The sequence below is a fragment of the Tiliqua scincoides genome, chromosome 3 (genome assembly GCF_035046505.1).
Source record: "Tiliqua scincoides isolate rTilSci1 chromosome 3, rTilSci1.hap2, whole genome shotgun sequence".
Taxonomy (NCBI): Eukaryota; Metazoa; Chordata; class Lepidosauria; order Squamata; family Scincidae; genus Tiliqua; species Tiliqua scincoides.
In genome coordinates, this window is record NC_089823.1 from 186,994,581 (window position 1) to 187,010,151 (window position 15,571).

The 15,571-nt window shown below is 41.3% G+C and overlaps 1 protein-coding gene across 1 annotated transcript in view; it reads left to right on the plus strand.

Annotated features, from left to right (window-relative positions):
* COL17A1 (collagen type XVII alpha 1 chain) overlaps window positions 1-15,571 on the plus strand; it is a 69,857-nt gene that overhangs the window by 18,820 nt on the left and 35,466 nt on the right. Inside the window, exons 14-27 of the mRNA XM_066621468.1 lie at window positions 1,731-1,820; window positions 2,673-2,717; window positions 3,880-4,029; window positions 5,185-5,385; window positions 7,617-7,646; window positions 8,150-8,176; window positions 8,736-8,762; window positions 9,424-9,477; window positions 9,690-9,794; window positions 11,014-11,076; window positions 12,365-12,400; window positions 12,860-12,913; window positions 13,457-13,492; window positions 13,681-13,716. Of these exons, the coding sequence (XP_066477565.1) occupies window positions 1,731-1,820; window positions 2,673-2,717; window positions 3,880-4,029; window positions 5,185-5,385; window positions 7,617-7,646; window positions 8,150-8,176; window positions 8,736-8,762; window positions 9,424-9,477; window positions 9,690-9,794; window positions 11,014-11,076; window positions 12,365-12,400; window positions 12,860-12,913; window positions 13,457-13,492; window positions 13,681-13,716 (954 nt within the window). The remainder of the gene's footprint in view (window positions 1-1,730; window positions 1,821-2,672; window positions 2,718-3,879; window positions 4,030-5,184; window positions 5,386-7,616; window positions 7,647-8,149; window positions 8,177-8,735; window positions 8,763-9,423; window positions 9,478-9,689; window positions 9,795-11,013; window positions 11,077-12,364; window positions 12,401-12,859; window positions 12,914-13,456; window positions 13,493-13,680; window positions 13,717-15,571) is intronic.

Below are 15,571 nucleotides of genomic sequence, written 5' to 3' on the forward strand. Positions count from 1 at the left end.
CTACCAGTGACACGGTGTGCCTTGACAATTTTAGCACATTGTCAGTATGCCATGAGATGAAAAAGGTTGAAAATTGCTGTATTAATGTATACCGGTATATTTGGCATACATTTGAGCAAGTTTCCAGGGTCTGGTTATGTTCATTCAGCTGCATCTTATAAGGCTCCCATTGTTTGACACACAGCTCCCCTTGCCCTGACTTTAGCCAATCACTATTTTATGAGCTCTTTTAAACAGTCCAGTCTGAATCCACCAAAATGCTCTCCCATGCCACTTCTGATTTGCTACCCTGACCTGATTGGGACTCCACAGTGTGGAGAGGGAGTTTTTGTGAGAGTTTGAGAGTCTAGTCACAATTCTAGAATCACGCATCCATATGAACCATGGAGTCATCTGATAAAATTGACTGGTGGGAGAAAAGTCAAAAGGATATACTTCTTCACAGAGCATATAATTCTCTTGTGAAATTCATTGCCACAAGATGTGGTGATCATCGTTAGCATGGATGACTTTAAAAGAGGGTTGGACAAATTCATGAAGGTCAGTGGCTACTAGTCAGGATGGCCATGTATTACTTCCTGGTTCAGTGGCAGTATGATTCTGAATTAACAGTTGCGGGAAACAATGGTGGGAGAAACGTATGGCTTTCTCTCCTGCTTATGGTTCTACTAGAGGCAGCTGATGGACCACTGGGAGAAACAGGATGCTGGACTAGATGAGCTTTGGGTATGTTCCAGCAAGACTTGGACCAGATCTATACTTGGGACTTTCCTACACTTCAAAAAAACATAAGGAAAATCCCATTCAGATGTCCCCGGGGCCCTATGGTCACTGAGTATCTCTAGCAGTCATAGGAACAATGCATGATAATCTTGCACATGCTGACTCTTGGCCTATGACTAGGCACTTAAGTATATTCTCTGCCATGTGCAGGAATATTTGAGGTAGCATATGGATGCAGATGACCAGGACTGACCCAAGACCTGCCAGTGCCTGAGGTGGTATGCCAAATGCCACCTCTCCTTTAGCAGGTTGTGCACTAGCCGCTTCTCCTCTTCCTTCTTCTGGTCACTGGACTCAAAAAGGAAGAGGGGAATGGAGAGGACAGTGGTGGACTACATATTGCAGCCCACAACTCTCATAGTTTCCATAGTTCCTCCTTTGCTCTGTGCCTCCCTATCTTTTTTTTAAATTCAGGAAGGAGGAAGAGCATTAGTGGTGGGTGAGTGGGCAAAGAAGGGACCCTCCTCCAAACTGCTTCCTGAAGCAACAGCCTCAGTCATCCTCTTAAATGAGCCAACCCTGCACATGACTGACTGACTGGCTATGAGAAGCGGAGAACAAGCATGTGCACATTTTTTCCTATGGCTTCCACATGAGAAAGAGTTGTGTGAATAGGCTCTGAGGCTATCTCATGTTAGTTCTCTGCTAACTATTCATTTGGGATGAAATAACTGTGCTATTCTTTTATAGATCTAATCCTCAATTACTTTTACAAGACAGATTATATATTCCACAAGCCTCCAGATTTTTGCTAAGTTCACAAACATTGGCAGTTTGTATACTGGTTAAACCCATTAAATAATGGATTTTCCAATGGGTAATAGAATGACCCCAGAATAACTAAACCAATGTAAATAAGGGGGATATTTGTTTCACTATCCTAGGGCAATTTATGCAAGTTGGGTCACAGATCTTTACCAAATCTTTTTTATTTGCATTCTCTAAAGGTTACTGTACAGAAGATACCCTCACTAAAGACAAGCAGGCTATGTCTTCCTCATATGTTGGAGACGCCTACCTAAAATCAGGAACAAATGGTAAATCTTTGATTCTCTGCCTAGTTGTGGAAAATGGGGGCTGCTTCACATGTAAGATTTTTTTAAAGTGAATATAAAAATAATCAGACACACTTGCGTATATAATAATAATAATAATAATAATAATAATAATAATAATAATAATAATAATAATAATAATAATAATAATACAGGTATTTCTATACCGCCTTTCTTGGTCCTCAGATTTCTCCTTAGACTTTATTCAAGGTGGTTTACATAGGCAGGCAATTTAAATCCCCATAGGGATTTTTACAATTTGAAAGAAGGTTTCTATCTTTCAAGAAACCACAACATTCAGATGTTTCTTTCTTGATCTGGTCACACATTCTGGCCTCCATCCTCCCATGCTCAGAGCAGATGGAATAGCTCGGCTCAGCTTGTCAGCTGCTTCAAGGTCGCACCATTCACGGTGCCGGTGGCCTCGAACTGGCGACCTTTGGATGTTATCTTCAGGCAAATGGAGGCTCAACCCTCTAGACCAGACCTCCTGCCCTGAATGTGTAAATTTTACTGTGAATCATACGTTGAAAGCTTAGTGCCAGTTATGGCTTCCTAGTGCACAGATACTGATACAGAAGCAAAATGTGTCATCCATCCCCCCCCCAAACTCAGGCACACATGTAGGAAAGTTAATATGTTGGGAACAATGAGGACTCTGCCAGATGCTTGATGCCAGATGTGGTATCTCCATTCTCAGACCAGTGAAACCACACTGTTGCTATTTTCTGCTTGCTAGTGTCTGCTGCCACAGCTATTGGTTAAATACTCCTCAAATAAATGGTGTGGTTGTGTAAAGGAAGACCATTGTTCCTTTGTTTGTTTTTGTAATAGGAGGACTGAAATCTGTTTCAACCAAGGACAAAGCCACCTATGCAGGTGAGCGGGTTTTTTTCCTAGCACGAAAGCAATATTTTATAGCTAACATTAGATTAAAAATATTACTAGATATTATTTGGGCAGCCCAATCTTACCCTTTCCTGAGCTGCAGGTTACAGCGGCACCAAATGGCTGCTGCTGTATTCCGCAGGACCAGGGAAGCTGCAGGAGGTCTCCTGCGGGGACGGGGTCATTAGTCCCCTTCCCTTGATCCCTTCCCCTGAGTAAAGACCCAGCCTCTGCAATGGGACTTGTCAAGTCTTCACCAGCTTCCAAGCCCAACACAGGGCATAGGATCTGGCAGAGGAGGCCTCCCATCCCATCCCCTTCCTGATCTGGCCCCTCCTCCCATTCCATCCTCCCTCTCCTGCCCCTGCCCCAGAATGCCTCCTCCCACCACTCTCCCACACCTCTGTGCCACCTGGCACTCATCTTTTCGCCACCTTCAGCAGTGCTGACAGGGTGGCACCGTCTTCCCTGCCAGCACCGCTTATTCCGAGAATGCTGCAAATATGCTTTATGGCATGTTTGCAACACCCAGCTCCGGCACTGACACCCGATAGGATTGGTCCCTAAATTATGCAGTAAGTAGTTTTTGATAAAAAGGAACCTTTCCGGAAAGGGAGGTCATTCCCTTGTGTGGCCCTAGGCACCTGCATTTGAATAGTTAACCCAACGCATTGACAGTACTCTATAACACACCTGAAAGTCAATGACACTCCAGTGTACTAGAGATTGCATCTTAATAATAAATCTCTCTTGAGCCAGTTGGTTTTTCATTTTTCATCATTGGATGAAGACTTGACCTGGGGACTTCCAGTTCATAGCTCGTGCTCTTAACCACTGCTACATGATACCATCTCTTACCAAGTTTAGGGCGCATCATTTTAAAAAAGATCATAATAATGCAGAGAAAAATAAGAAGAAAGAGAACCAACACTGTTTAGAGAAATAGTAGAACCACAATTTCCAAAGGATAGATTTCTCATTGAGTGTGTATGATATGAACTGCTTTATATTGTTTGTGGCTATTCATGTATATGTTTAAGAATTTTAAATACAATAATTGTATTTAAAAGGTTGGATAATGTTTTATCAGGAACATCTTGGGATTGCCTGCTATGAATAGTTGCACTACTATTTTTACCTTTTCTCACTGTAGAAATCCAAGGTGATGATGGCTGTGGAGGGCCAGGTGCTGCTCCTGCCTGGTGTCCTTGTGCCTCCTGTTGTAGCTGGTGGAAATGGCTCCTGGGTTTGCTCCTGGCCTGGCTGCTTCTGCTTGGATTACTGTTTGGGCTTATCGCTCTAGGTAAGTGATTAAAACTGAGCAGGCCCAAGGGTAGGATAGGTTACAGCTAGGGAAAGGTATGACTGAGTGCCCCCTACAAACTGTTGAATGGTGAAAGCAACCCCTTTACAAATGTGTGAATAGATGGCAAAAGCAGACTATCAGTAATGCTGTTCTTTCTGTTCTTTAGGTGGTTTTATTCCCCCAGTGCTGAGCAAAGTTTACAGTAAATAACCTGGAAAAGAAATACTATGTACCCCTGCCTTTGTTTTCCAGTGAACAATGCAGGGAAAGCCCTCCCCTCCCTCAATGAATGGGGTCACTCCAAGTTATTAAGGGTCAAATTAGACAGGCACATAATCATGCAGCATTGGCTGCAAAGAGCAAAAGGGGGCCACAAAATATGGCAAAACTGCAACTGGAGGTAGGAGGGTTTAGTATTTATACCCCATTGCAGTTTTGATTCCAATTATGCCTCCCGACTATTTTTAGATGAAAACAACTTCCATTTTCTTTTAATGGAAGTTTTTTAAAGCCATTTCTGCCCAACGTTGCATATATACAACAGGGACCAAATGTGTACACCGGTGTGCTGGGCAAATCTAAAAATAGTCTGCAGGGGGGAGCATGATTGGAATTAATACTGTAGCAGGGGCAAAGTACTAAAAAAAACCCCCCCCCATTTCCCTATGCAGTTTTGCCATGTTCTGCAGTCACTCCTTTCTTGCTCTTTGCAAAATACACACACGTTCAGAGCCAAGCCTTTATCCAGCCATTCTGCACAATTACTCACATGTCTAATTTAATCCTGTGTAGCTTGTCATTCTGGCTAAAAGGCTCGACCAATCTGAACTGGTTGGCCAGCTGCTTGTTCATATAGTTTCTTGGGAGAAATGTTTTGGGTTGTATAACCTGTAAGCAGGTACTTAGTAACAGACCCTGGAACTCCTCTGCTCCGAAAGGGGCTAACTCTGCAAGAGCTATCCTGAACTTTCTACCATTCAAAGGGATTATCTCTTACACTTTTCCCTGAAATATTTTGTGTGAAATAAAGTTCACTTTTCTTCCAAAAAGGCAGTATGGTGGCAGGTGAAAATAGTTCGCAAATATAGATAACAAGACATAGTAAATTTGAATAAGGGTTATTAAGTTCTTTATTTTAATTTAATCTTTCAGCGGAAGAAGTGAAGAAGCTGAGAGCACGTGTCGAGAACCTTGAAACCCAAGCCAGCTACCGGAGGGCTGATGGAAGCTTTGAAACTAAAACCAACTACCACTTGGAAGCAATGAGGTACACTGGCAAGGCTGCTTTTCCTGAAACTGAAGAAGATCTGTGGCTATTTATGAAGATGAGGCTGGATAAAGCAAAAGAACAAGGTGAGGAGCCCACAAAATGAAGGAAAGTGTTGTTCTTCATCTTCAGCCATGTTGCTATGTTTTCTGGAACACAATTAATGTGAAGAGAAAAGGCAGAAGAGGTTGAACTTTTAGGCCATTCCTTCCAGCCCTAATCTGTCAGTACAAAATGAACAGAGTAGAAAGATAGCCTTGAAACAGCAAAAGGGTTCAAAGGGTTGCAGAAAAACACCAGAGACCAGCAGTGTGTGAATGGGGGGGGGGAGACAACCCTTTATCTCTGATGCCTTGAAAGGTAAACCCTTTCTCAGAATTAATGCTCAAAAAATATTCTTTGACAAAGCCCATCAAGGCAATAAACCTCCTCAGCCTGTGTAAAATAATGACTGATGGAAAAACATACTCTCTCCTCCTGCTGTTTGAGAAATATCTAGAATTCCTCCTACCCTCTGGATGAATTCATCGTAGAGCAACCAGAGAATGAAAGGAAGGAAAAGGAGTTAAACAATACCTCTTGGCATTTTTTCCTTTGAGAAAAATACATTTTTTCCTTTGAGTGCCTTATGGGTTGTGGCTTTTCTTTCATAACTTACTCTGGTTTAGTAATTTTTTTTTAAAACTAACACACTTTAATTTTGCTTTTATTTTTGTTTTTAAAACATGCATAACCCACCTATCCTGCCAAAGGCAGCTTACAGCAAAGAATTAAAACCAGGCTTAATAAAAACCAGCACGGTAGATTTGTTCTCACGTCCACCACATTTGACATCTGCTACAATCAGAGATTTGCTATCTTCTTTTTCTTTTAAACACAGTAATCCTTATGGTAGTCGTTAAATATTTCTGGGAAAATATTTCTGAAGTCTTATCAGGAATCATATGACTGAAAAAGCTTACAGCATCTGCCTAGTTTGCAAACTAGAGACTGCGTAATTTGTTTAATCAAGAGTTCATAAGCAGGGTTCTCCAGTTCATTAGAAGCAGTGAGGGAGTCCACAACTGAATGTGTCTGCAGGATCCTACCTACAAAAGCTCATGTCTCTAAGACCCAATGGCATACTACCCAGGGCCCATGAGAGGGGGGTAAAGGGGGCAATTTGTACCCAGGGCCAGGGTCAAAAAGGGGGCCCAGGAGTCAAAGGAGGGGGCCCAGAAATTTCCTGGGATATTACATTTTACTATTTCACTGCCTGCGTTGGATGCTAGGTGCGCATCTGCTGCTGCTGCTGCTGCTACCGAAAGCCATATGTACCTGGCCAAAGAATGCATACATGACGTTCCTTAACACAGTGTCAAATCTGAGAGGAAACTGGCCTGCTATAGTAGCTCTTTGGCTTGTAGATTCGCTTGCCATGAAGGAGCATATAGGAGCTCAGGGACACAGCTGCAGCACTACAGCTGCTACTACTGCAAACGTATGTTTTGGTGCAAACAGGACACTTTCCATTCTAGTGTGAGCCGAAATAAAATGACACTAATTTTCTGCAATTATTTTCTATATTTAAAAGATTTTAGAGAGATGTAGGACTGAGTTTGGTTTTCCATATTAGTGCATCTAGTTGCCAATGCTGCACGGGCAGGTAGACCTGGGTTCTGCACTGGGAAGCCCAGTAGACCTGGGCACTAAAGTCTTTTCCAGCAGCCCCCCTGCTCTGTTTTGCCCTCTCCCGTCCCTGTTCTGCCCACCCTTTGACCCCATCCTCCCTTGCTCTGTTTCATGTCCTCCTGTCCCTCTTTGGGAAGGGGCCCAAAAGAAACTTTGTATCCCCTGATAAGTTCCTCTCGGAGGCCCTACTGCTTCTGAAGACCAACATGGCAGTCATTTTGAAATTATTTATTAAAAGCTGTACCTAACTCTTCATAAATGAGCTCTCATTCCTTTTTTCTGAAGGGTGGTTTATTTGAGAATTTTTTCTTCTCTTTAACACAACTGCTATATCATAGACGTGGATTCTGAAAAATTAGAAGCATTTTAATCTAGTATGTACCTATTTCACAGATACCACCTTGACTATAGTTTCTTATGGTACTTTTATATTGGGTTGTAATATGCTATCTAATTTTGTGATGCAGGGAGGTAGGTGAAGAGTAACCCATAGCCAAATGAGAGAATTCCAGCATAAATTGCTTTTGTTCTCCAGATTACGTGCATTCCACTTAGATCAGCTGCCTTCAACCATAATTTTAAGTCAGAATGAATTTTGCATCATTTGTACAATAGAATCTGAGAATCATTCTGTTTTCCTTTTCAGGTTATTTCAAAGGAGATATGGGACAAAAAGGTACCCATTTGCTACATTTCTATTAATGTGTGTGGGCATTTCTTTTATGATGCAGTCATATTTGTTATAGAGTTGAATATTCATGAGGGCATCTGTGGATTTAATTCTACAGATTTCAATCAGTTTTGTTTTTAACTATCATGAATCTTGTCCAAGGAATGCGGTTCTATCAGTGGGCCAAATTCCTCTGTTATTCTCTGTAGAAAACAATGACTGCTGACTCAGTTGCAAAATATAAAACTTGTAGATGGGCCTTTTATTTAAAATTAAGAAAAACCCATAGTGTAATTTTTGTTTGTTTCAGAGAAATGCAAGGAGAAGCATTGCAGGGAGCAATTAGAAGCTGTCTGAAATAGACAGGGCATTGATTGATTTTGCCTTCCATGATTCAAAACTCATCCTATGTATCAGAAATGACAGGGGTAGAGAGTGTCAAAATAAAAATGTCTGGAAATAACCTTCACACAGCTTATTAAATTTATTTGCTTTCTGTTCTGTCTCAGGTGATGCTGGTATCCAAGGACCAAAAGGCGAGTTTAACATTCTCTAGTGCCTGTACACTTTAGCAATTGATATGTAATAGTGTGTGTGTGTGTGTGTGTGTGTGTGTGTGTGTGTGTGTGTGCGCGTGCACGCAACAGAGCTTCCATAACTGTCAGGGATGGCTAGATGAAGGCAATAAACTGTTTCAAATATCCTTAACTATATGGCAGAATGTAATATAAGATGTAGGAAAAAATGTAGAAAAAGCAAGAATTGGGTATTGTGTATTCTGAAACATTGTCTAATGTTTAATTTTAATCAAGAGTTGGTACAATAGAAGGATATAGAAAGGGTGTCTGATTGGTCTACTCTTTACAATTTACTGACACATCACAAACACACTATGCTAAAAATCCTCAGACCAACAAGTGGAATATCAAATAACTATAATAAAATAAAAATATCTCCAGATTTACCACCAACATTGTACTGGAAACCATATAAGTCTCCTTTGGGTCTCCTTTGGTATGATAGACACCTTCAGAAGGCTGAGGTTGAAACAATAAAGAACCATTCATTACTAATTCTGTTTTTTTATCGCTACAGGAGACCGAGGGCTCCCTGGCATGCAAGGTTGGTAGAGTTCAGTTTGAAACAGTGACCTAAACCAATTTTTATAGACTTTTGAACTGGCTGGAACATATCAGAAGGCAGTGGTAGTTTCATAACAGTTCCCAAGGATGTTATACTCAAAATCAACCACAGAACATGTACTGCTCAGATGTTAAAACTGAGTTACTGAGGGTTTCAGGGGAGGATTTGGGTAGGCTTGGGCTGCCCATATCCTGCTAGTGGGCTACGCAGGGTCAATTGGTGGGCCACTGTAGGAAACAGGATGCTGGACTAGATGGGTTCTTGGCCTCATCCCAAGGGCTCTTATATTCTTGTGTATATTACTTCTTATATTACTCTGTATTAAATGGAGTAATAGTACGCATGTCAGTCCTGGAGTTTTTTATTGTAAAAATTAATAGATGATTCTGAAAAATCAAACATCAAATTTCATAAAACTAGTCTTGAAACTTATGATATTTTGATCCAATCTAGAGATGATTCTTTTCTCTCACTATTGCCAGTCTTTAGATGTGTGGATTTTGAAGCAAGAATGTGAAGTTTGAAATTCTGATGTTAACATTTATTTTGTTTCAGTATCTTCCCATTCTGCTAAATAGCTATGTGTAGATAAAGGCACAGCACTTTTCAACATGCTGTTTTCTCCTAATAGGTCCTCAAGGTATCCCAGGACCCCCTGGGCATGAGGGGCTGAAAGGACAGAAAGGCAGTCAAGGTAAGCAGAAAAGGCCAACTGTTCAACTATATTATTCCCCAGAAGAGCGAGAGCTTTGAAAAGATCAGATTATGTTGTCACTATTCAAAGTGCACATAAGTACATAGTCCTCCATTGTAACAATTATGATTCAGTAGGAAGAGCAGTGAACTGTACTGAGCAGAATGTGGCATATATTGCAACTTAAATCTTAACTTGTCAATTCTGTACAGGTGAAACTGGTATGGAAGGACTCATGGGACAAAGAGGGCGAGAGGGGCCTCCAGGACCTCGTGGGGAACCTGGTCCACCTGGATTTGGAGAGAAAGGTGACAAAGGTAAGAAATTATTCTGTGTCCCCCATCCCACAAAAATAAAGATGCCATGATGGTCACAATATTGTTGGAGTTTTCTCTCCAAAGAAATAATTTTTCATAATTCAAAAGGCCTTGTAGAAGTGGTTTTCAACCTGTCTATGCTTGGAATGCAGTTTCCATATTATCTTGCCCACCAAAGCATCCTTGAGTGTCTGTCTTGAAATACTTGTGAAGTGAAGAGAATTTTGAGACATATTGTTGGACATTGCTGATGCCTTTTGGAACTATTGCTCCACATGAACTGAGAGTGAACCGCAGAGTTCATAATAATTATCTGGGTCTACTCATACAGTAGTGGTGGATAAATGCAGTTCCTTTCAGGGAAAGGGTGTCTTCCTTTAGTGATCTCCTCAGGAGCTCCTGCGGAGCTTCCAAAGAGCCTTAGAGTTTCCAACCCAGCTGGAAAATGACTGCTTAATATGGTCCAAGGATATGATGATTGTGGTGTAAGTTCTTGGACCTCCTTAGTTTCAAAAACTGCAGCAAATGACAGATACAGTACTGTTGTCCTGAACACAGAAAGAACCTGTGGCTCTGAGTGATATCACATCAGAAAGGCTGGAACTTATGGTCAAAAGAAATGAGTCTGTTTCCCAATAATGCACTGTCTGTTGTTCTTTAATTATTCATTAACCTTAGATACATGAGGGTCTGGTAATCAAAACTGTATGTCATTCAGATAGCCTGTAAATGGGCTGACAATCTTCAGTCATTAAGATGAGTAATGGAATATAATAAAACAAAACCATCTGGTGGTTTGTTTTGTAGCAGAGAGAACAATCCTTCATCTGTCCATCAAGTTCTGGTTGCTATTGAATATGTACTTCGATGACGGCTGAAGTGATGAAAGAGGGGACTAGAAAATAATGTTCAATTGCTATTCCCCAATGCTTCCTAACTGTATCTGAGCAAAGTCCCTATATCATGACTGGGGCTGGTTGACTGTCTCATAGACTACATAACGTCCCTCCCGCAGTGAATTTCCACCTTAGTTACAATATATCCATTTTATTCCCCTCACCAGTGGTCAGGGAGAGAAGCATCTTCCCACAGATGCTTAGAGGAATAACAAACCATGGAATTCAGTTACACTAAATCAAGATGTCATGAACAGAAGAAGGTTAGGAGAGAACAACCTCAGCAGTTACTTAATATGTTTCTCTCACATTTTACTCTCTAGGTCTTGCTGGAAATCCTGGACCTCATGGTCCACCTGGTCCCCCAGGTTCTTCTGGTCCCAAAGGTAAATGTAGTATCTGGCATAAAAATTCAACAGTGGCTTTCAGTAGAGATGGGAAAGGAGGGTGAATGAATTGAGCTTTGCTTTTTTTTCAGTTGGCTTTACTATTACAATGAAAATTGTAATAGTAGGCAGGAGGTCTGGTCTAGAGGGTAGAGCCTCCATTTGCCTGAAGATAACATCCACAAGGCAAATCCTCGAACATCCTCGAACTGTTCGCCAGTTCGAGGCCACCGGCACTGTGCGACGTTGAAGCAGCTGACAAGCTGAGTGGAGTTATTCCATCTGCTCTGAGCGTGGGAGGATGGAGGCCAGAATGTGAAACCAGATCAGAGTGAAACATCTGGACTGTTGTGGTTCTTGAAAAATAGAACCTTCTTTCAATTGTAAAAATCCCTACGGGAATTTAATCAGCCTGCCTATGTAAACCGCCTTGAATAAAGTCTTGAATAAAGACCAAGAAAGGCGGTATAGAAATACCTGTATTATTTACTATTATTATTATTATTATTATTATTATTATTATTATTATTATTATTATTAAATATTCAGCATTCTTCAGAATTAAGGTGACTTGTTTGAAGATTGATTCATATAGCCTTGTGGGAGCTATGTAGGTTCATGTCACCTATGTATATAGCATTGGTTTCAGGGAGTTGAACTGAACCGGAACCCAAATCTAAAAACTGGAGTTTTTATTACATTTGAGCAGAATCTAAAATGATGATATTTCAAAATAGTTTTAGTATAGAAGGACAAATTATATTTCTTAGCTTTCTGATCATGATTAAAAATTCAACACTCCCATTAATTTACTTGTGAAGAAATCTGTAGTTTAACCTAAACCACCAAGAGCACTAAATCCATGTCAACTGAAAGAAATACTTTACCCAAAAAGAGCAACTTCCTAGTGGCAAAAAATATTGAGTAATTTCACCTGATCTGGCCCAAGGTGGGTGTGTTCTGCTTCAGCCAACTGAATGAACACTGATGCATGTAGACCCCAAGGAACTTGATTCAACTTTCTAAAAATATGCTAGCTCCTTAATAATAGTGTTAAGTGTCATAATAACTGATCATAACTTAGGGCCCTATCCTATCCAACTTTCCAGCACTGATGCAGCCGTAGTGCAGCTCTATTGGCATAGATGCATCAGCACAGGAAAATTGGATAGGATTGGATTCTAATATGAAGAATTGCAAAGCTTATCCTGCCATTGTCAGATCTATGGCATGGTATTTTTACTTTCCAGTCACATAATTCCTGAAAAGTTACAATTTTTTCCTTCAGGTATGATGGGTCCACCAGGTCCTCAAGGTCCTCTTGGTGAGTATCATGTTCTGCATAGTATGTAATAAGGTATTACATCTGGAAGCATTTGGTGAATTCCATCCTCCTGGCTGTATGGCAATGGTTTCCAAACTTATCTGGGTCATAACTCCCTTACAGCCTCCTCAACTGGGCATCACCATTTTGGATTTCATGAGTTCTCATGAGATCCAAGATGGCAGTGCTCAAATCTTGAAAGATTTTGTGAGATCCAAGATGGTGGCACTCAAATCTCTCAAGATATAGGCACCGCCATGTTGGATCTCACATGATTTCACGAGATCCAGAATGGTGGCTCCCAGGGAGCTGGTAAGAGGGTCACTGGGAACTTCTCACAACGCCCATACGCTTTGGGAACCCCTGCTCTATGATAGCAATGTGAAAGTACACCAACCAAAAGAAACACAAATACAGTTTTGACAGGTTTGAGTTAACCCCTTTTGATTTTTCATTTAGGTCCTCCTGGATCTCAAGGTTTTAGAGGTGAAGCAGGTTTGCCAGGTATTAAAGGTATGACTCATAGTCCAGCTCCCACACATCTGCTAGAAAATTGATATTGTCTTTTTCTACTACCACCTATTTAGTGTATACAGTAGAGTAGTTCATTGGACCCACATTTGAGGCAAGTTCTGAATATATCTCCTGAACTAAAAACAAAATATAAATTACTAAGTATGCAAAGTCCTAAAAATTGGGTATACTCATAAATGCATGCACTGAGCAATAAAGATGAAATGGCAAAACAAACTTATGTCTTGTTCCAGATTGCTTGGATTATATTTATTGTGCAATGATGAACTGAAGCATATTAGAACTTTAGCTATAAGATTCTTTGGATCCTCCAGTTTGTGTCCTTCTCTAGTTCAGAGAATATCAAAGATAGTTCAATAGAATACTGAAGATATTATGGGTATGTGGAATCCCTCCTTGGAGAGGAGTTTGCAGGATACCCTTTCGTCTTCCTTCTATCCAGCCTAGTTGAATATTTTTCCCATACATGTTACTCTGTTTTCTATTTAAATTATATTATTAACAATATTAATTGTCATTTAGGTGAGAAAGGAGCCATGGGAACAGCCGGGCCCAAAGGTATGTTAGTCAATTACATGTGTGCCCTCAGTACCTGGTAGCTCCTTTGAAAACAATGGACTATTTTTCCCAATGTGGCTGATCAACAGGAGGTTCTTTATAACTTTGTCATGATGGTTTATTTGCTTTGGTGGTAATGTTTTACAATTCCATAACATTAACTTTTCCCCCTTGTGTTTTCCCTTTAGGTGATCAAGGAGAAAAAGGACCCCGTGGTCTTACAGGTCTGTATGGAATTGTTTTGCTCTTGGGTATCTTTTCGATTCCACATGACCATCCATTTTTGCTCACCATTCGCAGGGGGTATGCATGAAAGGTGATAATCTTAGAGGACAGAAACAAATAATGGATTTTCCCTTAGTCCTAAAGAGAAACATGGCCTCTCTTCATTCAAAAGACAATACAGGCATGCCCCCAGATCCATGGGGGTTCCATTCCAGAACCACCTGCAGTTAAGTGAAACTGTGGATATAGGTGAATGCCTCCCCCCCCCACTCTCCAGAGCTGAGGGGCACTCCACTCCCCTGAGCCCAACAGTGAAAAACATAAATTCCTTTTTCTCTGTGAAACCAGAATTGATGTTTTTAATGCTTTATAAGGCATTAGGATGCCCAGAGAAGCCCCAGAGAAGTGCGTGAGGGGCAGACCTGATCTGCAGATAAGTAAATCCGTGAATATAGGATCTGTGGATATGGGTGCCCCCCAGTAACTTACTTGTCTACAGTTCTTTGTACAGGGAAAGTCCCTCAGTCTGAGGTTATTCACTGGTGATTCGGAGACTTTATCTCCCTTTCCTCACTCCTTCCCCCCATCTTTATTTTATTTATTCATTCATTGCTGTCCTGCCTTTCACTGGATAGTCCCAAGGCTGCTAACAAGACTCTAAAAGCATAACCATAATTTACAACACAAATGAATCGAACCATTTATAAGTAAGTAGCAACAGACTCAGGAACAGCATAACAAAGGCTTAGTGAGACAAATGTGTTTTAAGTGCCTTTTTAAGAGGAGAACCTCTTAAACTCCCTGAGGCAGGGAGTTCTACATTCTGGGGACTAATGCAGAGAAGCGTCTATCCCGCTTACTCACCAGTCAAGCCTCACACAATGACAGCATATGGAGTAGAGTCTCCCCAGAATATCTTGTCAAATATCAGAAGGCAGTCAAAGTATCAAGGGCCCAAACCATATAGAATAAATGAATGGGAAGTCATTATGGTTCCTGCAGGATGGGAGTGATATGTGTCCCCTGCATGGCCTTCACCAGCAAATTGGCTGCAGCATTCTGAACCAGTTGCAATTTCCAAATACTTTTTAAGTGCCGCTCACATAGAATGTATTGCAACAATCCAGTCAAGATGTGGGCAGAGCATGGGAGGCTGTGGCCAGATCTTCTTTCTCAAGGAAGAACTGTAGTTGGTACACCAGCTGATACTAGACAAACTTACCCTGGGCCATTGTTGCCAACTGCTTATCTACCATCAGGACTCCAAAGCTGTGTGCCTGCACTTTCTGAGGAAGTGCAACACCATCCAGAACAGGCTGAACTCTACTGATCATCAGTACCTCCATCTCGTTCACTGTTAAGATTTGTCCTTCCAATCAATTGCCAATTATCATGCAATACTTTAGAGCAAGTGTCAAAAGTATGAAACTATGAGATGGAGCTGTTGTTCACACAAAGTGGGATGTAATACCATAGAAGGAAGAAGCAGCCTTTCGCAGCATTCTGGAAGGCTTATATATAGGAAGTTAGTTGGCAACCTTCAGTCTCGAAAGACTATGGTATCGCGCTCTGAAAGGTGGTTCTGGAACAGCGTCTAGTGTGGCTGAAAAGGCCGATTCGGGAGTGACAATCCCTTCCACACTGGGAGCAAATGCAGTCTGTCCCTGGTCTGTCTCCCTGGCTATGGGCCTTCCTTCTTTGCCTCTTTGCCTCAGACTGTTGGCCAAGTGTCTCTTCAAACTGGGAAAGGCCATGCTGCACAGCCTGCCTCCAAGCGGGCCGCTCAGAGGCCAGGGTTTCCCACTTGTTGAGGTCCACTCCGAAGGCCTTCAGATCCCTCTTGCAGATGTCCTT